At 36.6% G+C, this 18,137-nt stretch overlaps 1 protein-coding gene across 1 annotated transcript in view; it reads right to left on the bottom strand.

The window, feature by feature from the left end:
• Positions 1–18,137, bottom strand: part of LOC150088517 (cytochrome P450 2L1-like) — a 47,945-nt gene that overhangs the window by 16,672 nt on the left and 13,136 nt on the right. Inside the window, exon 3 of the mRNA XM_090370208.1 lies at positions 15,780–15,886. Within this exon, the coding sequence (XP_090226334.1) occupies positions 15,780–15,886 (107 nt within the window). The remainder of the gene's footprint in view (positions 1–15,779; positions 15,887–18,137) is intronic.

Raw genomic sequence — 18,137 nt, 5'->3', positions numbered from 1 at the left:
TTTCCGTTCCCAAATAGGTCATACAATGAAGTTCACGTATAAGATGTATTTATGTACGAAAAGGAAAAGAAATGACCAGGAAAGCAGTTGGGAATGGTTTAAATTAGTCTAAACCTTGGTGCTTTGGAATTGCACTACAATAAACTGAGCAGAATTTTTCACTTCTAAATTAAGAGATCATTCAATGAAGTTCATAATATATATGCTGAGAACATTTTCTAGGACCAACTTAAAGTAGTGCTTTTTAGCGATGTTCAGCGGAGTAGTAAGTGTGCTTCCTGACATTCGATCATCTAACCTCAATTTACTTTAGAACTGGGCACATTAGCATTTATTGTAGAAGAACGAGTTATTCTTTTAACGTTAATTTCATTTTGTAGATACCTTCAGAGAATGACTGTCAGATACTAATAGCTCTGCTCAATTTCTTGGAATTCAAATTGTTTCGATTTGGTAGGAGAAATGATTCCTCCATTGAATGGAAATCGCAACTGTCTCATAAGTGGAGTAGACTTCGCAATAATACCCACTCCCGTTAATGGAATAGAATAAAATCAAACTTTAATTATTACAGTGACAACTTTTGCTTTAGAAACTTCAACTCATTGCTGTGAGCTGCTGTTCATCCCAATCTTTAGCAGAGACATTGAGTAAATTTTTTACTTATTACTGAAATCATGTAACTAAGACTTCACTAAGTAATCGGTGCAGTCCTTCCAAATGAGAGATCAGGTACTTCATGCGTAGTAAAGAACATCTTGTGCATTATCGATGGTTTCCAATACAACTTCACATGAGTAAAGATAACTGATCATTCCACGGAATCCTCTGATATCTGTAACCTGAACCACATTTCCTTTGCGCAATTGCCCGAATAAAATTTAAAAACAACTTTCCGTCGACAGCACCAACTTTTGGTATTGAAATTCTTTTCTTTCGGGACCAACCACAAAACGGTCAATTCGGCCAGATTTCTAAAATGCGCAAGTCTCCCTGAAGTAGTTTCCCATTGCTCCGTTAAGCTAACTTTGCAATCGCTACACCTTGCTGCAAAAGTTTGTCCTTAGTAAATGTCGAAACAATCGGTGTAGAAAATACACTTCCATTTCGATACTATTAATGGCTTCATCCTCTGCATTTGAAAGTGCAGCATTACCGCACACCGATTATTTTTAATCGGTATAAAGTTTAATTAAATGGATGGATAATCTTTATTTTGAAATCTCTGAAATCAACATTGTCTTTGGCAACTTGCATACTCATATCCCACAGTGTTGGTTACTCAATTATGTTTACAGTTCTTGCGTTTAGAACTCTTTCCGAAGGAACTACTCAAGCATTCATTGAATTTTGCTTTTGGTCTAAAATTTTATTTTTAACTTCTGTATTAGTGGCATTACGTTCATGGGCATCCCTTCTCCTAGCAGAAACTTTCCTCATCTTTTAGTTAAACTTTTTTATTCCATTTTTTTCAGTTTATTTTCAATTTGTTCAATTGCACTTATGAAAGTACTAGTCATGGTCACAACTTCAGGAATTCATGTGTAAACAATGAATAGATTTTACAAATGCAAGAAGTGTTTGAAACTTAGGTAATGTTTGATTCACTTAGTTTCTCGGATCCCATGGGTCATAGACCTTTACGTTAAACGAGAATCCTGTATTTATGTTCGTATCTGACTAAACATTTTAAAAGCAGATGTTCTACTGAACATCGAACAGTATGAGGAGCAAAGATACAATGGAAATTATTTTCCTTTTCATGCTCACTCATGAAAATGAATCAATATTCATAGTAAAACTGATTACTCTGTAGAACTGCCCTTTTTCTTGAATAAGTGATTTGTTATCACTATGGCTCTACCGCATATTCTTGCATCCTTTCCCTTATATTACGAGGGATATATAGTAATTGCTGATCTCCGTTTTTTATTTCTTCCTTTTTAAGACTGAGTTAGCTCTGAAACGGAAACCTAACAGACCAGTTAAGTGGACACCTCAGCTTACTATTTTGAAAACATGTTAGGAAGCAATTTCAGTCTTAACAAGTATGTCCATGCTATAGGTAACCAGAAATGACTACTGGAAAACGTTATGAAACCAGCAGGAAATAACCAATCATTAGGATTGGTTTATACAATTTCTACTGAAATTCATAGCACCTTCTAATGTTATATTCTATTGGCAAGGTCCTCACTAACGTAGTTAAGATTCCATGAGTGCAATCCTACATCACCTTATAAGCCATAATATGGCTGATAACCCATCTGTTAATCTAGAACATATGCCTGCGTTAAATGAGTCTTATGGCAATGACATTGAAGAATTACCCTTTACCCATGATGAATTTCTCACTAATGTTAAATCCATTAAAAATGTCCAGGTATGAACCTACTGGAGGGAGAGATAATCAAAGTTCTGATCTTAGTTTTTAACCATCTGAGATGTATTTCGGTCTCCCTGGAAGGATTCGCTGCTGAAGATTATCAAAATCTTCAACCGGTTCACCTGCTTCATATTGCATTGCTTCCTGGTGTTGGTCAAATTTGAGAAGCTTTTAGCCATTTGGATTGCTATCTACCAAAGAAGTAATGTTTGCATTTCTAACCAACAATATGGCTTCACTTCCTGGTGTAGGTACTGAGGATGTGCTTCTTTACTTCCCAATGTTCGGGAATCTAATTATAAATATACCTTGAATTTTTGTAGACTTTGCTGGTGCCTTTGTTTCCATTAGTTGGGATAGTGTACTGGTGTTGCGCATGGCTATTAAATATTAATGTTCTTTTAATATTATCTCTAAGGATTACTTTATTGATCGGACATTACAATTAAGTCTAATTTTGGATCGATTAAGCTTCGTGTGATTCGAAGCTGTCCGCAGGGATCTTTGGTCCTTTAATGTGGATCTTGGAAAGATTTGACCTATCATAATAGCTTATGCAGATAATATGGTAATACTTGTGCAGGGAAGCTCCTGAAAGGAGCTTAATGAGGTCTGAATATTGAAAGAATTATGCAATTTAAATATGTAGACAATCTCTACATCCAACAAATCATGATGTTGAAGGGTAGATAGGCTCTTAATAGACATCTCGTAAGGTTGAATGGTATTTGCTTACAGCAAGTATTTAATGATTAAATACTTGGGAATATGTATTGATAGTGGCATTAACATTATCTTGCATATTAACTATCAGAAAAGATAACTTCTTTTAATGATCTAAAGAATAATGGGATAAAGGGAAAGCACTCAATAAGATTTGATTTAGAATTGTATTTCTGCCTATTATGTATGGTGCATGCTTGGTCCCAGGAAGTTGCGCTACTATTTCGTCGCCTTGTCCTTACTGTTCGTGGTTAATCTTTTCTCCACAAACAGGATTTTTTTCCTATAAAAGACTTCCTTCGAGCAATTTCAGATGCAATGAACTCAAGTGATGAACTGCAACCATCGTCCTTCACTTTATTTTTGGAAATATTTGTTGATCTGCAAGCTCCACCGGATGAGATGTGTGATCATCAGGAAATGACAAACTATTTTCACTTGCAGTAACTTTTTCTAGAAGGCTTGCTTCTGTTTACAATTTCTTAAAAATTGTATAAATTCAATTTTTTTACATACTGATTGTGGACTGGAAATGATCCGCATAGGCTAAGCATTAAACCGTACAGCAGTTTGTATCATTCTTAATTGGATATGCTAAAACGTTAACATCAGAATGGCCTTGGTTTGTGGGTGAAAGCAGCTTCTACTACTGGAATTGGATAGAACAGAAATGAACGATCATGCGAAGAGACAGACCTTATAAAACATTTTTTTTATATGGAAGTTTAACAGCCATTTTAAAAAAACTTAAGGTGAATTAGTTGAACCTATCATCCATTTTCCTAGGAAAATGGGCATTGGAGATCACATGCAAAGACTCTTTCCTTAAAATTCAGAGTAATTCTTGTAGATTTGAAGTTGCTGAATTTACATGTGGCAACCATATTGCTTTAACGCCAATTGTAAGGGAACAGATTGAATTTAAATATTTCTAGTAAATATACTTATTTTAAGAAAACATTTACAACTTGAGGATTAGGTTTAACCTCTTGTTATTTACAAAACTTATCTGATAAACCTTGTCGCGTGTTACCTTTAATAATCGTCCATTGTCTCCCGTAGGAGATTCCAAAATATTTGGAATCCATTTGCCCTGGTGTCTATTTCCATTTGAAAAATCTCGGTAACACTTCAGTGTTCATTGGAGATGGCTGAAATTTTCAGTAAAGTCTAAATGGTGATGCAGGAAGTGGAGCTTTTACATGCTAAATCAAACTCTGTTCACTGAAATTAGCTCATCGCAGTAATTTTTATTAAGGGCCTAAAAAGGTCCGGCAGATCTTTTTGAATGCCTTCCAGGCTCTAATTTCTGTAGCCTTTTCACTTTAGTGAATTCATCTTGGAATAGCTGTTTGATTTGAGGATCCACAAATTTATTCCGATTTGGAGCAACCTTCTGCCTCAAATTCCTTTTTTGTCCAACAATTTCAAATATTTACCAAACCTAGCTTGATGTACAATGGAGGTAAAGACTTCAACGGAAGATGTGCTACATATTTCTTGTCTGAACTGTCTGGCCATCTTTACCTTGTAGTGGCAATCCTTCGCTCAGCTGTTCCACTCCCATAAAAATCAGCGCTCTGTGTCCATTTTGCAACCCAATAAGCAAATATACCCACTCTTAGGTCAGCACATATTCCATTTGTATTAATTTCTTTTGCAAAAAACCTGTAGTTTCTTGTTCGCTTCCTACATTGTCCAAGAGTATAGATGGATACTGACTTCAATTAGCGACTAATACTGCTTTCGAACTGACTTTGGATGAATCGATGAAAGCTTGAACTACTCGGATGTGCTTCAGACAAATTTATTTCCTGGACTCTGTAGAATTGCAGTAATCTACACCCAATGACTAAATCCACCGGTTATGACATGCTGGTTATCTGAAGCTATTCTGAATGCTCGAGCTATCGCCAGAAGGGCAAATCGCTGTACCCACAGCAGCTTCCTTCCTTGTCTATCCTGAACAACTGTGCCCCACCCATCACTCGTGTCACAATGGACAAAAAATGCTCTTGTATACTTTTTTAAGCTTTTGTCTCATGCCCATTGTACCCTTATTCTTTATCTTGTTATATTTAACTATGTACTTGGCGGAGTATGGCACGAAACTTAGCTATTCAATGATGCAGAAGTATTTCATCACAGGCCATAGTCTGGATCTGTCCTGTTTTAGACAAATCAGTTAATACTGAATTTCTCCCTGAAGAATCGGTTTTTGTCTTCATAGGAGAGATCTCCAGGTTATGTAGCTCTGTCCATTCCGATATGATCTAGAATCTCTTTAGATCTTCTAGAACACTTCTGGGATTTGCTTATACGAGAATTAAGACCATCCACATAGACATTAAGATCAGTCCGCCTAATGAATTTTGAAAAATTCATTCAAAACAGCTGCACATGAAGGGGCCCTATAATGGAATTGCGGAGTTCGTGTAATGATCCTACTTGCCTTAAACTTGGTACTGACCATAAATCCATATCATCCCTTATCAACTGAGTAAGATTTCAACATACTTTGCTGAGATTCCTAAGCACCCTCTTCCAGCAGACGATCAAATGCACCATGGAAGTCTATAAATATCCGAGAAACTTTTTCGAATGAAAGCCTTACTTATTTAAAGCACGACGAATACTATCTTCAGTCGATCTGCCCCCTCAAGCTTTCGTTAGCAAATTCCTGCCCTTAATGGCGAGTTTTCCATTCCAATATTTTACCCAACAAGAAAGGGTTCCACAGGTATGTACGATCACAGATCTATAGGATCCTTATCGGGCTCTTTAGTAATTTAATGACTACATCTCATTTATTTGGAAAGAAACTTTGCCTCGAGCATTCTTTGTACAAATTCAACAGTAAGTCGGGTCACTTTTTAGCTATTCGCTTAACTGCTTCAATTATCCAACTCAGAAGCCTTGTTTATTTCGTTATTAACAGCATTTTTGTTAGTGTCACGCATATGGGAAAAATGAAACTTTCATTTAAAAACATAGTTCTATTAAAAATTGTAGACATATAGAATCAATTACTTCTAAAAACAAGCTTCTCTTCTGTTAAGTTATAAAACTTCGAATTCCTCAGACTTTAAACATAAATGCCAACAAGTGAATGGCAGTACTTTTCATTATAGTACATTAATTCAAGTTTGCAATTTGAGAAACTTTACTCAACATAATTAAGTTCTACTTTTTCCGCTGAAAAGTACAAAGGAAAAATATTCAAGCTTTTGATTGCTGATAGGGGAGGAAGTGGGAAAGACAGAAGTAAACTCAAGAAAGCACTGGATCCATATTGTCATGGCTTAAACCATAACCGTCATCTTAACGCCTGAGCTGTTCTAAACTGGCCTCATTTGCCCTACAGCAGTTCTAGTTTTGTGATTAGGGCCTGAACTAGTTGTAATTACAACTACCTAGAAATTCTTCATCCATTCAAGTTTCCTTGAACTACAACCAAAAGTAAATATCCTCAATCCAATTAGGATTGACCAGATGGTAATGCCATCTGGCTTCCCTCCTAATGCATCAATGTCATACTCTAGCTTAGCGCAAAAGGTGTCAAGCTGCATTGAACGCTAACTGGCGTGCCTGAAGGGAAATTTGATTCAATCTGTTGCATTCTTTCTATGGCGTGAGTATGGAGAGCTGATGAAATGTCGTTGTCAGACCATCAGACCATCAATGGCCAAAAGAATCATCTCCTCTCACAGCAAAGGTTGCTGTCTGCATATTCAGGACTATCAGTGTACCAATCCACTATCTCTCCTAATGGTGGAAGAGACAGCTGAAATGTCTACCTCTATTAGCAATCAAATGCAGAAATACTGCCTCACGCATCTTAGGATTAAATGGACCTGTAATCACCAGTCTTTTACAAGTCTAAAGGGAAAATAAACCATGAAGGGTCAACCTGGTATGTTTTCCAACACCAGCTACTCCTAAAACACCTGCAGCTTTATTTCGCTACAAAACGGGCATCGTTGACCAACCAAATGCCATAAATCCATAGTCATTTGAAAAACTACGTAGTGGTAAGCAAACGTAGATCTTTCGCTCTTATGAGCGACGCCGTCGTATCAATTACCGTTCTAGTAAGCCCCACTAACTAAAGCTCGTTAAGAGAACCATACACTAAGATTGACTGCATGACATGTATAAAGGGAAGGGACGTAAATCTACGTAATTAACGTGGCTAAGGATGTTTCATAATTCGCTTTCATTAACCCCATAAAGGATTTAAATTCTAGTTAAATGAACAGTAAACTGCAACATACCAATGATGCTAATACCAAGTATAACCTAACCTCCATCTCGCTATATAGCGGTAGTTTATTACACAAGCAAAAACTACTTGCTTTTACATTTAATGTATTCAGTTGAATTTGCATTCCACACAGAATGGTCAAACTCTACCCATTTTGTAATTTATGCAGCATGATTGTTTATGTAAACAGTGCGTAAAGCTGAGTTCCCTCAGCTTTTGTCCTTGTATCAAAACGAAATACAACACCTTCCTTTACTTTCCCTTCAAACTCAAATGCTCGATTCTTAGTATACAAATCCTCCAATTGTTCTCTAGAACACTCCTTTGGAATGTCCAATTAATATAATTGGACTTCTCATTATTTAGTTATTTTTCTAAATAAGGCGGTATTAGTTAAACAATTCAATTGAATTACCAATATTTCTATAAGTAATGTTCAGCGTTTGAGTAATTTTAAGTTTCGCGAAGAATGGCATGTGCTTCATTTATCTCTTATTAGCAATAAGCATTCGTAACTTTCCTCCCGGGATTAATACGTAAAGAGTTCCTTTGAACTAGCAACACCTAAATTTAGACTTGGATTTTTATTTTCTTTCAAAGATTACTAAATCTTTGGTAACCAGTACAAACCTACTCTCAGATTCAATACTATCCAAAGATGTTTGTTTTTCAAGGCTTAAAGTCATTAAAAGGTACTAGGTGAGTTTCTGATCCCCTTCTAGATGGTTCATGTCATTATCCAAAGGAACTATTTAAACTTTAGTGAACTGAACTACGGTATCTGATTCCTTGAACGGTGAACCTTTAACTACGAAAATTAATATGGGTTTTGCCCTTATCTGTAGGTATATGGTTGGCTTCCATTTATAGTTTGAGGTGTTAGGTTTAGTTTTTATACTTTAATAAGTTAAACAATATTGTTTTATCCTTGTTAAAGTTTCACTAGTGGTTAACTTAACTAACATTTAGTGTAATCAAATACATGTTAACTTGTGGAATTTTTGTATGTATGCTATCTGGCTTTTCGAAAAGCAGACTTAAATGAGTTTTTTGGAAATGACTATACTAATTCCATTAGATAATTCCAACGAAGTGTCCACTTGTTTCTCCTTCCATCGTCCGGAAATAAGTCATGGTTAAATCTATCCATGAGCGAAACAACTAAAGTTATCTAATTCATTTAGAAATGTTTATTTCTTAATGAGATCCTAGTTTAAGATTCTACGTATTACCTCCCGAGGGCGTATATTATCGTGAAATAAAATCAAGTTCATTTGGGTCTAATTGTAAGAATGAAGCTGTCTGGTTTTATGCAATATTTACTGCTCCATTAAATTCAATTTTCCATGGTAATAATTTTAAACCTGTTGGCCCAACGGCTTATCTGATTTATGCATATTTGACACCAAATATTTACAGGGAATGTGATTCTATAAATCAGTATGCAAATTGCTGCTAGTTTTCTTGAAAGCTTAATTTTTAATTTAGTTTCAGTAAATGTTCTAGTATTTAATGATGCTGTTTATTTATATCCAAATGTTTGCATTATTAAGCTATACTGTTACGTTTGTATTAAATTTATCCATTTCCTTGCTACAACTAAGCATCTTAGCTAACTTACTGGCTACTTTCTACAACTAAAACCTTACAATTATCAGTTTCCAAGAGCTCAATTTTTCGCCTTTTAGTTCCAACCTACCTCTTAATTAAAATACAACTGATTTCGGGTGTTTTGAATCCAGCACTGCCGAACATGAATTATTATCCAATCCAAATGTGAAGTGGTTCCTCAATCGGAGAACACTAAAGTTTTTAGTTTCTGAACTGAAACCCACGTATTTTTTCCTCACTTTATAATTAAATTATAAAACTCAAATTTATTGAAAATTTAACTCCCGATGAATTATCAGAATAATCTTATTCACTATTTCGATGCGATAAGCGCCACTGACTTTCTATCCTGAATAGATTGTTCTGTTTTTCGATCTTAAAATAATTGAACATGTTTATTTTTAAGGCGATCCAAAACTACTTGTGCAACATTTCGTACTTCATTTCTATGAAGTTGTAATTAAATGCATCTGCCCATTAGAAGCTAGAGGCAGTCCTGGAACAACTTGCCACCGAGTGAGCTGGTCCACTCTTCTGGAGGAACGTGGGAGCAAGTAGCGTGTTTGCTTGTCAGTTTTACCTCTTGGTATTCAGATGCAGGAGCAAATGGAATTCCATTAGTATATTAGAACTAATTGGTTCCTAGTCAAAAGTGCATTACTAATTTAAATGACTGTGGCGCTTAGTTAGAATATTCTCTATTCGATTATAATAATTGTATTCAACTTCTCTAATCGATATACATTAAATACGTAATAACTAGGCAGTATGCCAATGGCTACTGACCTGAAATAAGGTCAATTGTCATTTGGTGGAGTATCAGCGAATTAACCTTGGACATCAATGTCCCAAACACCTAGGCTTCAATCACTGATTATAATCCTAGGTGAGGTCCATAATCCACAAAGCGATACAGCTGAGCCATATGGCTACAATTCAGTACCTAGCCTAATACGGTCTAGTGTAGTTGAATTATACAAATCGTGTTATTGGAAACGGTGACGCCTTCGATTGTACACGGAGTTTCGAAACAGGTTCGTAATGTCATAACACTCGCACATTAAACTTCAAAAGTAGATTTTTTAAAAAATCTAAAATTGATACAGGGTTTGTTAGTCGAGCAACTAATTACTAATGCACAATTAGTAATTGCATTTCTAATTATTAGAATCAGCTTTCCCCACTAAGTGGGGCGCTGCTCTAGTCGCCTTTGCTCTTCAAGAGCATCTCGTGGGATGCATGACTTGCCATGATTAAAGCAGACCTCTTTCAAAATCTGTCATGTGGTAGGAAATGGCATACCACCATATGTGATGCCATAAAATTAACTCCTCCTGTTAAAGGTAGAACTAGGTGGTAGATGACTTTCATCAACCGGTGAAATACCACCACTTCGCTTATTGGAGGCTTGAAGTGGTGAAACCCATGTTTAGTCTCTAGAGCAAAGTTTCCGGCATCCCCCTCCCCCATACTTCTCCTTCAACCCGTGCACGGTACTAAGTACTATAGGTTCAAATACCTTTCGTGTTTGGGGTTTTCATAAAAAAGTGGTAGGAAGGATCAGTGAACTTTTGGGCGTGACATTTTGCGATGCCGCTCGTATAGCATATGATCGATGCAGGTGGAGGTTTTTGTTGGTGGTCACAGTTCCTCAGAAACTGGAAGAATTAGTTGCATGTCACTTAGATCCAGTCTCCATATAAGTGATATGGACCACATAGCTGGTACAATTGGATCTTATTTCAAAGTCTACGGGTATTTAAAATTCCAACTGATACTGCTAATTCTGTCCATTGCTCTTCCAGAAAAGAGCACGAGTGGCAGAAACGCCCGTTAAAACGCATCTCTCAGCTGTAGCCGAACATCATATTGGCTAATTGTTTTTAAGGATTGCTTTCCATTCATCAATTAATTCTATCAAATAGAAATTTGCTGGAGGCCTTCGGACAAGTGCCTATGAGTTGCTTGTAACCTGTTGGAGATTAAGTTTTGCTTCGCCTGATCTTCCAGTATTTCAGCTTTATTTATCAAAATACCAGGTCTTCATCCATTCAGCTCGTTTGGCTTACTTTTTTTTTGCTGGAGAACTCTTGACTTCACCTTCAGGCTCTTCTGAGAGCTTGCACTTACCTTTTCTGCAGTGCCATTTTTTAAGACACTAAATGGGCATTATTTGCCTACCGATATTAATTACGTTGCTTCAAATCAAGTGAATAACATTGGTCGAGAAATTAGGTTCCTGTCTTCGACTTGTCTCAAGGGAGAGACCTGCTTATTAGACTACGTTCCTAATTAGTAAATGACTCACTAACGTGGAAAGATTCGCTATTTTTCCAAATGGCCCGTTCCATGAAGCTGGGAAGCTAAACACTTGATACAGTAAACCTGATATCATAGGAATGACTAACAAATTGGAAAGAATAGATAATTTCATAAACAACGTCATTAAGTTGCAGAGGAATTCGAAATTCCATTTAGAAAAGTAATTGAAGGTAGAAGAAAAAACCTTTATTTTAAGGTCCAAGAAAAGGATACCCAGTACTTTTCTTGTTTTTATTTCCTCAGCTTAAGTTAAAACAAAAAAGTTGATCATTTAGGATCGTAATTGCACTGGCTCATTTCCATCTGAAATCGCCGAAAATCTTCATAAACTCTGCTTCAGTTTTCCATTTGACATTCTTGTTAATAACAGGTCTTCATTTTGAGGGGTTGTTTGAAATAATAAACTAATGAATTAACTTTATTTTGTGAGTTTCTGCTGGAATTGGAATAGTGGTAGTTTTTATAGTAAATCCTTTCTCGGCTACATGAAGTAAAATCACAAGTAGATTTAACTGCCTTCGATGTATAAAGCCATTTATACATCGTAATTAGCATTATGATGCAAGAAAGCAAGCTTATACAGCACCAGCCAATAACCTTTCCCATTTCACCCATCCAGTCACTCTAAATATTTTTCTAGTTCAGCCTTAGCTTTATGTATAAATATAGTGCAAGCGCATCAGAAATACATAGCTATATCTGAATAATTATGTATTTCTGATGCGATTGCACTATATTTATAGTCTAGACTCCTCCATAGCTTGAGGCTTATGCCCCAAACGCTTGAGCCTTAAGCTATCAACTTCCACAACAGAAGTATTCCAGCAATCAACTGCCCGCTGGCTAAAGACAAACCTACGCACATCTATTAATCAAATTTCCTCAATTTGATTCTATGCCTCTCAGGTTCGTGATCTGCGGAAGCGGAGTCCTTTAGCATTGAGCCTGCTCAAACATTTCAAGGTCTTATACACCTCAATCAGATCACCTCGCAGGTGCCTAGTCTCCTGTTGCTGCAACTTGCAGAACTAAGCGCCTTTCTTCGTAAGCACTTGCCTTTGTTCCTCTCGCCAGTCATGCTGCCCTTCTCTGTACTCTCTAGCAACTCTTCATATTACTACAATGAGGCCTCTAGACCTGTAAGCTAGATGTGACCAGACTATTGCCTTATACAAAGGGATAATCACCTTGTCTCTGCTAGCAAAGTTCCTATATATCATCGACAAAACTCAATGACCTGCTGTGGCAGCCCATATGCACTGCTCAGAACTTTGACTGCACAATTTCCCCAGGTCTTTTTCATTCTCCACCTCCATGAATGTAGAATCACACAGTTGGTACGTTTCTTTTGGCTTACTGCTGCCCATTTGCAGTACTTTGTTAAATTTCAGTTGCCACTTCTCCATCCATTTGCCAAACTTCTCTAGATCCAGTTGAAGTAGAATACTGTCGTTAACCCTGCCAACCTTTGTCATCTGCAAACATGGACATTAAGCCTGATATACCTTCATTGATAAATTCCCAAAACAATGAGCCTAGCACTGAACTCTGGGGACTTCACGAATAACAGTGTCCATTTATTACCACTCTCTGTAACTCCCACTCAACCGTCCCTTTATCCATTGCAGCAACTTGCCCATAATGCCATACCACTCCAACTTGTACAGCAGTATCAAAAGCTTTCCTGAAATCCAAGTATATGATATAAATTATCTTTTGCATCCAGTTCCTTTGAAATGAAATTAGTATCCAATGAAATTGGTCAGACTTCCACTTAACAAACCCATGCTGTGTGAACTATTACTGCAGTCTTGTCTAGGTGATCCTGTATCACCTCTTTAACCATTGACTCCATTATTTTCCCCGGAACAAAATTTAAACAGGTCTAGAATTGTCACCCTTTGCACTCCCTTTTTTGGGACAAATCTGCACATCTCCAGTCCATGCGACCTCCCCTGAATCTTAGGATGCTCTCATAATTATGGCTAAGTGTTTGCTTACTCCCTTGCTGCCTCTTTCAATCTAACTGGATAGATTCCAGGCGCATTTTTGTTTAACTTCAATTTATCTTCCACTTTGCTCTCAGTTATTACATACAAAATCACTACTCCCTGATAGTTTAAACTTCTGGCTTTCGTTTCCTTGAATAACTAGACTATGAATGCAGATGCAACTACTCATTCAGTTGATCAGCTATTCGAGTAGGATCAATAGTCGAACCATCTAGGTTAAACGGAAAAATCTGATTCATCCCCTTCTAGAGCTTGCATAAGTAAAGAACTTTGTTTTTATCTTTTTGCCAAAGATTTCTCGTAATCTACTGAACGAAGGCAATGTTGTAGTTTACGTATATTCTGTATTTCAGCTTGGGCCAGTTGGCAACGTTAATTTTCAATCAATTTCCATGGAAAAATTAGCTTTTGTATATAGAACTTTAATACTCAAATTAAAATTCAAATACTTTGATCATAGGTCGATGGTGAACTATTGGCCTGGTCTCTTGTGTAAGGGGCCTTTGACGGAGTTAACTTAAACACTTAATGTTGTGGTATCTGGTCCTCAAGAAAGCTAAGAAAGAGTCAGAAAAATCAAACATGGGTTTAAGTCTGACTGAGAGATAAGCATCTCGAGAGTACTGTATTCTCTGATCACTTAAGAACAGAACGTTTTCTGAAGTTTGAAGCGTCTAGTTTAGAAGCAAACCCAGACTAACCTTGAGACTCCCGAATTGTTTTCTGGTATGTGTTGGCAAGTCATGTTTAGTTTTCGTGTGGCTGTCTTATAATTACGACGCTGTTCTGTTAAGGTTACCAGTAAAGTGACCTGATCCAGGGCCTCTTAGGATAATGTGGAAGTTTGCTTTGAACCAAGTCCCTTCGCAATAGTTTACGCTCTTCTATGGAGTTCACAAGTGTTCCGACATGTCAGTTTCGTATTGATGTCATCACTACCACTTCAATAGATTGTCGGTAACCCTTTAGCATCTTTCCATTATACCCTCCTGATGTTTCCGTCAACAAACGGCACACCTCAGTAGTTCATCTTGGAGTGAGCTGTTCGGCTACCGATCTGGCTCGCTCTATATTCAAATCGAAATCAGTATCTTACTTTGGTACATTCCCCATTGTCAATTCTCACATATCACTGGAAATATGACATCTTCCTTTTTACATTGGCTTGTAAAAATCTCACACTGCAAGAGAAATGAATTTCTAAAAGGTTAGGGTAAGCGTCGGAGTTATTTTCTAGAACCACTGAAAGTCTTAACCGATACCACGAAAAAGAGCACAACTCATTTCTTCGATCATCAGATTGCAATGCACTACAGCAGCCGACGTTCAGGTTTCTTCGCATCCATATTCTTCCCATCTAATTGGAATAGGGTGTAGCGAGAGGGTAGTCACTCCATAGAACCTGCCATATCAGTTAGTGTTAATTACATCATGCAAGACCAACCGCTGATTGTGGTATTCGGATTACACTCTGCCTCCTGTAAAGAGCTATAGAGCTCGATACCTTGCGTGAAAAGGTGAACTTCTGTTCTCGCAATGGTGGATAGCTAAACTTAGGTGGATAACTAAACAATGGTGGATAGCTTTCTCTTCAGAGTTGAGTGAACGGTGTTAGTACCATAGTCATTTTTTTTCAATGAAAATGCCCAGCCTTCCTGATGGTTCATTGGACACTGAAACCAACTAATGGGATTTAGTAACCAATATTTTAATGTTTAGAAGGTAAGATTTAAGTATTTTAATCCTCAGGGTCCAGAGTTACCACTTATATGCGGTTGTCTATATAAATTAAACTATACCTGTCAATTTAGTAACTTAAACTAAGTGGGTGATATTAGGCGCTCATGGCGAACGGCGGTTCTTGTTTGACGGCGGGATTGAGGGTCTTAGGATCCAATCAATCTTTTATTTCTCCTTGGATGAATCAAGACATGCAAATTTGAGAGTTTACTGTATATTTCGGGTTGTAAATTGACTGCGTTTAAGTCTACCTGAATTTTGCTTTTATTTCTATTTAATCATTCTTTGTCGCGTTCCCCTTTTTAGTATCTGGCGTATTATTTTACATTTTCCTTACACCACTTGAATAAAGTGTTTCTGCTTTTAAGTTTACACTCACATTCTCAGAATGTGAGTGTGTGCATAAGATAGCGAAACAAATCGTAGGCAGTGATTTAACGTCCATGAATCTTAAAGGTCTAAATCTTGCGTAAATTTTAATGTTTGTCTTCCAAGCTACTATTAGAATTTTATACGGGGCATATAAGTTAACCTTAATTTTAGTGCTTTTAAGTTCAGCTTCTAAATTGGTATATAGAGATACGTAAGTTAACGGAGCCTTTTCTGGTTTACAGAACTGTCGGTGACATTACTAGTTTCGGATAGAATAGTTTACCTGCTTTCATTAATTTTGATCTCTGAATTCTACCGGTTATGTACAATGGTATGAAATGCAGCCTACCTCAGTTTCGTGTTCTGCATCCCTGGATACTATTGCGGTATTCTTTAAATTAAAGCTAAAAGCTCTGCGATGAAACAGCCATTCCGGTCCATTTAAAGAGTTAAAACCTGAAAATGGGTAACAGTAATTAACTTTGGATTTAAAAATTCAATGGCTCATTACTTTAAACTATCAAATTTTTAGAGTTAATTTTTGTACGTTTTTAAAAATTAATACGTTTTGGGTATTTTTCAGTAGTATCCTTCAAGCAGTAAATTTTGTTTGTATCGGTCTATCAGGCGTGCACCTGCCAAGATGAATTAGCAGTTTTCCGTCATCGGGTTACTTCTACAGACTCGTGCATACATTTATGCAGTCTTACCAAATCTTTAACATATATTACGATGCAAAGTTTTTCCTCCTAACAAAAGATCATACACTTTTTTTTTCAGGTCCATCAGAACAAAAACCCATTTGTCCGCATTTAAAATATCCGTAAATTCCGTGTTCTGCGGTCATTTTGCCTGAAGAAAAACCAATTTTTTGGGAAAAGCCTTGCTATCCGCTCTTGAGAGCGACTAACTTAGTCATGTAGTGAAAAAGCTCAATTTCCTCGTCATTTGAGATTCGAACCTGGACCTTCTCAGCCTGTGTGGTGAAGACTTAACTCTTGTTACCCAAGAGGACCATTTCTGGTAGAAATGTCCTTTCAAGCGCTAAACTAATTCGGTGGATACAGAATTAGCTAGACCATTGGTTTAAGGCTACACTTTTCTCTAATCATCCCAAGTGTCAATTCCGAAAAATCGTGCACTAGGTAATTTTATTTTGACTTAAGGAGCCAAAAGTCAACTTAAATTGATACCTTTTTTGGCTGCACTTTCAAAGCTACAATGGCGTATTTGAATTTAAAGCGAAATAAGATGATTTAATCTGTTCAACTACGTTGTTTCTTGGAAGTCAAAAGGTTCCATTCTCCTTATCCCTAAAACGCAGACAATTCCAGTCTACTTTAAATATCATTTATACATGTATACGAAGACTTAACAAGTTTTTGTTCTTAATTGCTTCATGTCGACAATAGCTCGTTCAGCTTGGGAGGCTAAAGAACCTGCAACATCCCATGCATAATGCTTATTCGCAAGTATAATATGAACATTGCTTCAATCTTATTGATCCATGCTTCTGCAAGCATAAGACGCAAACTGATAAATAATCGAAGTGCTTCTTCCAAACAGTGCTGCTGCCTCTCGTGCAGTGGTTACTATTCCTTCCGAATAGTTCATTTATAGAACTAAATGAGCTATATAAAATACTCAAATCCGATCATAAATAATGGAACTTGCAGAGTACTTATTCCACACGACCTTAATACCTTCTAAATAACATGATTTTTTAGTGAATGCGTATTTTGGCTGTGCGCACCAGACCATCAGTTTTCTTGGCTTTTAATTGACTTGCCTTCAGTTTCCTATGGCAAGTTTTTTCGGCGAATAGTCTGCCAGTAAATTTCATTAAAGCACAACTCTTCTGTAAAGTGTGAGCCTCTTATTTGTGGCAATAATAGTAACTTCCATGAGACTTAAAAAACCGCACTTAAGCTCGCTTTGTTCTGTACACTTGTTCAAATTCTATCTTAGTAATAGTTAATTCTGACACTTTATCGAATTTGACAGAATTACTTGTAAAAATTTGATCCTTCATCTGAAAAGTTATGCAAAATTTTAAATTTGTTCTTTAAACAAATCTGAATTTTTGATAAAGGTAATTGAACAATATTAGGGGTTTATGGTCTTAAAGAATATTGAGTAAATGAGCAATTTCCTCCAATGTTAAAGTATTGGTGTTTGCAAGATTTTGCAATTCCTATTTAATATTTCACTATCTTAAGTGGTTTTGTTCATTAAGATTGTAATTAATCTGAAAAAAGCATGCAATAAATTAAGATTGATTGCCAGTTTCCCTGTATTTCAGCTTTGTGTAGCTAACATTTCAAATACAGTAAGTACCTTGAAATACACTTTACTTGGTTTTACTACAAGTAAAACCAAGGAAATAGCAAGTTTAGATATCGCCTTAAGCAAGTTTGCTATATTGGAAACTTGAATGCAATTCTTGGACATCGTGTCCACCAATTCTATTCAGATTTGATGGTCTTTCTGGAAGAAGAGAACCAAGAAAAGTACAGTGGCAGCCTGTACTGCAGTGAGCTTCGCTTGATTTCAATTTAAGACTTGCTGTACAATTGAATTTTTTTTCACAATTTATTTTAATTATATTGTAGCCATGAATTCTAGAAATTTTCAGGAATAAAGGGTTTAAATACAGCTGGCTTGTCAAAAGCCTAAATGACAAATGCTTAATTATATTGAATTACTC

The sequence above is a fragment of the Mastigoproctus giganteus genome, chromosome 3 (assembly GCF_048544385.1).
Source record: "Mastigoproctus giganteus isolate SK-2022 chromosome 3, ASM4854438v1, whole genome shotgun sequence".
NCBI classification, from domain to species: Eukaryota; Metazoa; Arthropoda; class Arachnida; order Uropygi; family Thelyphonidae; genus Mastigoproctus; species Mastigoproctus giganteus.
The sequence above is the reverse complement of the archived record's forward strand: the minus strand, read 5'-3'. Positions and strand labels throughout refer to the sequence as shown.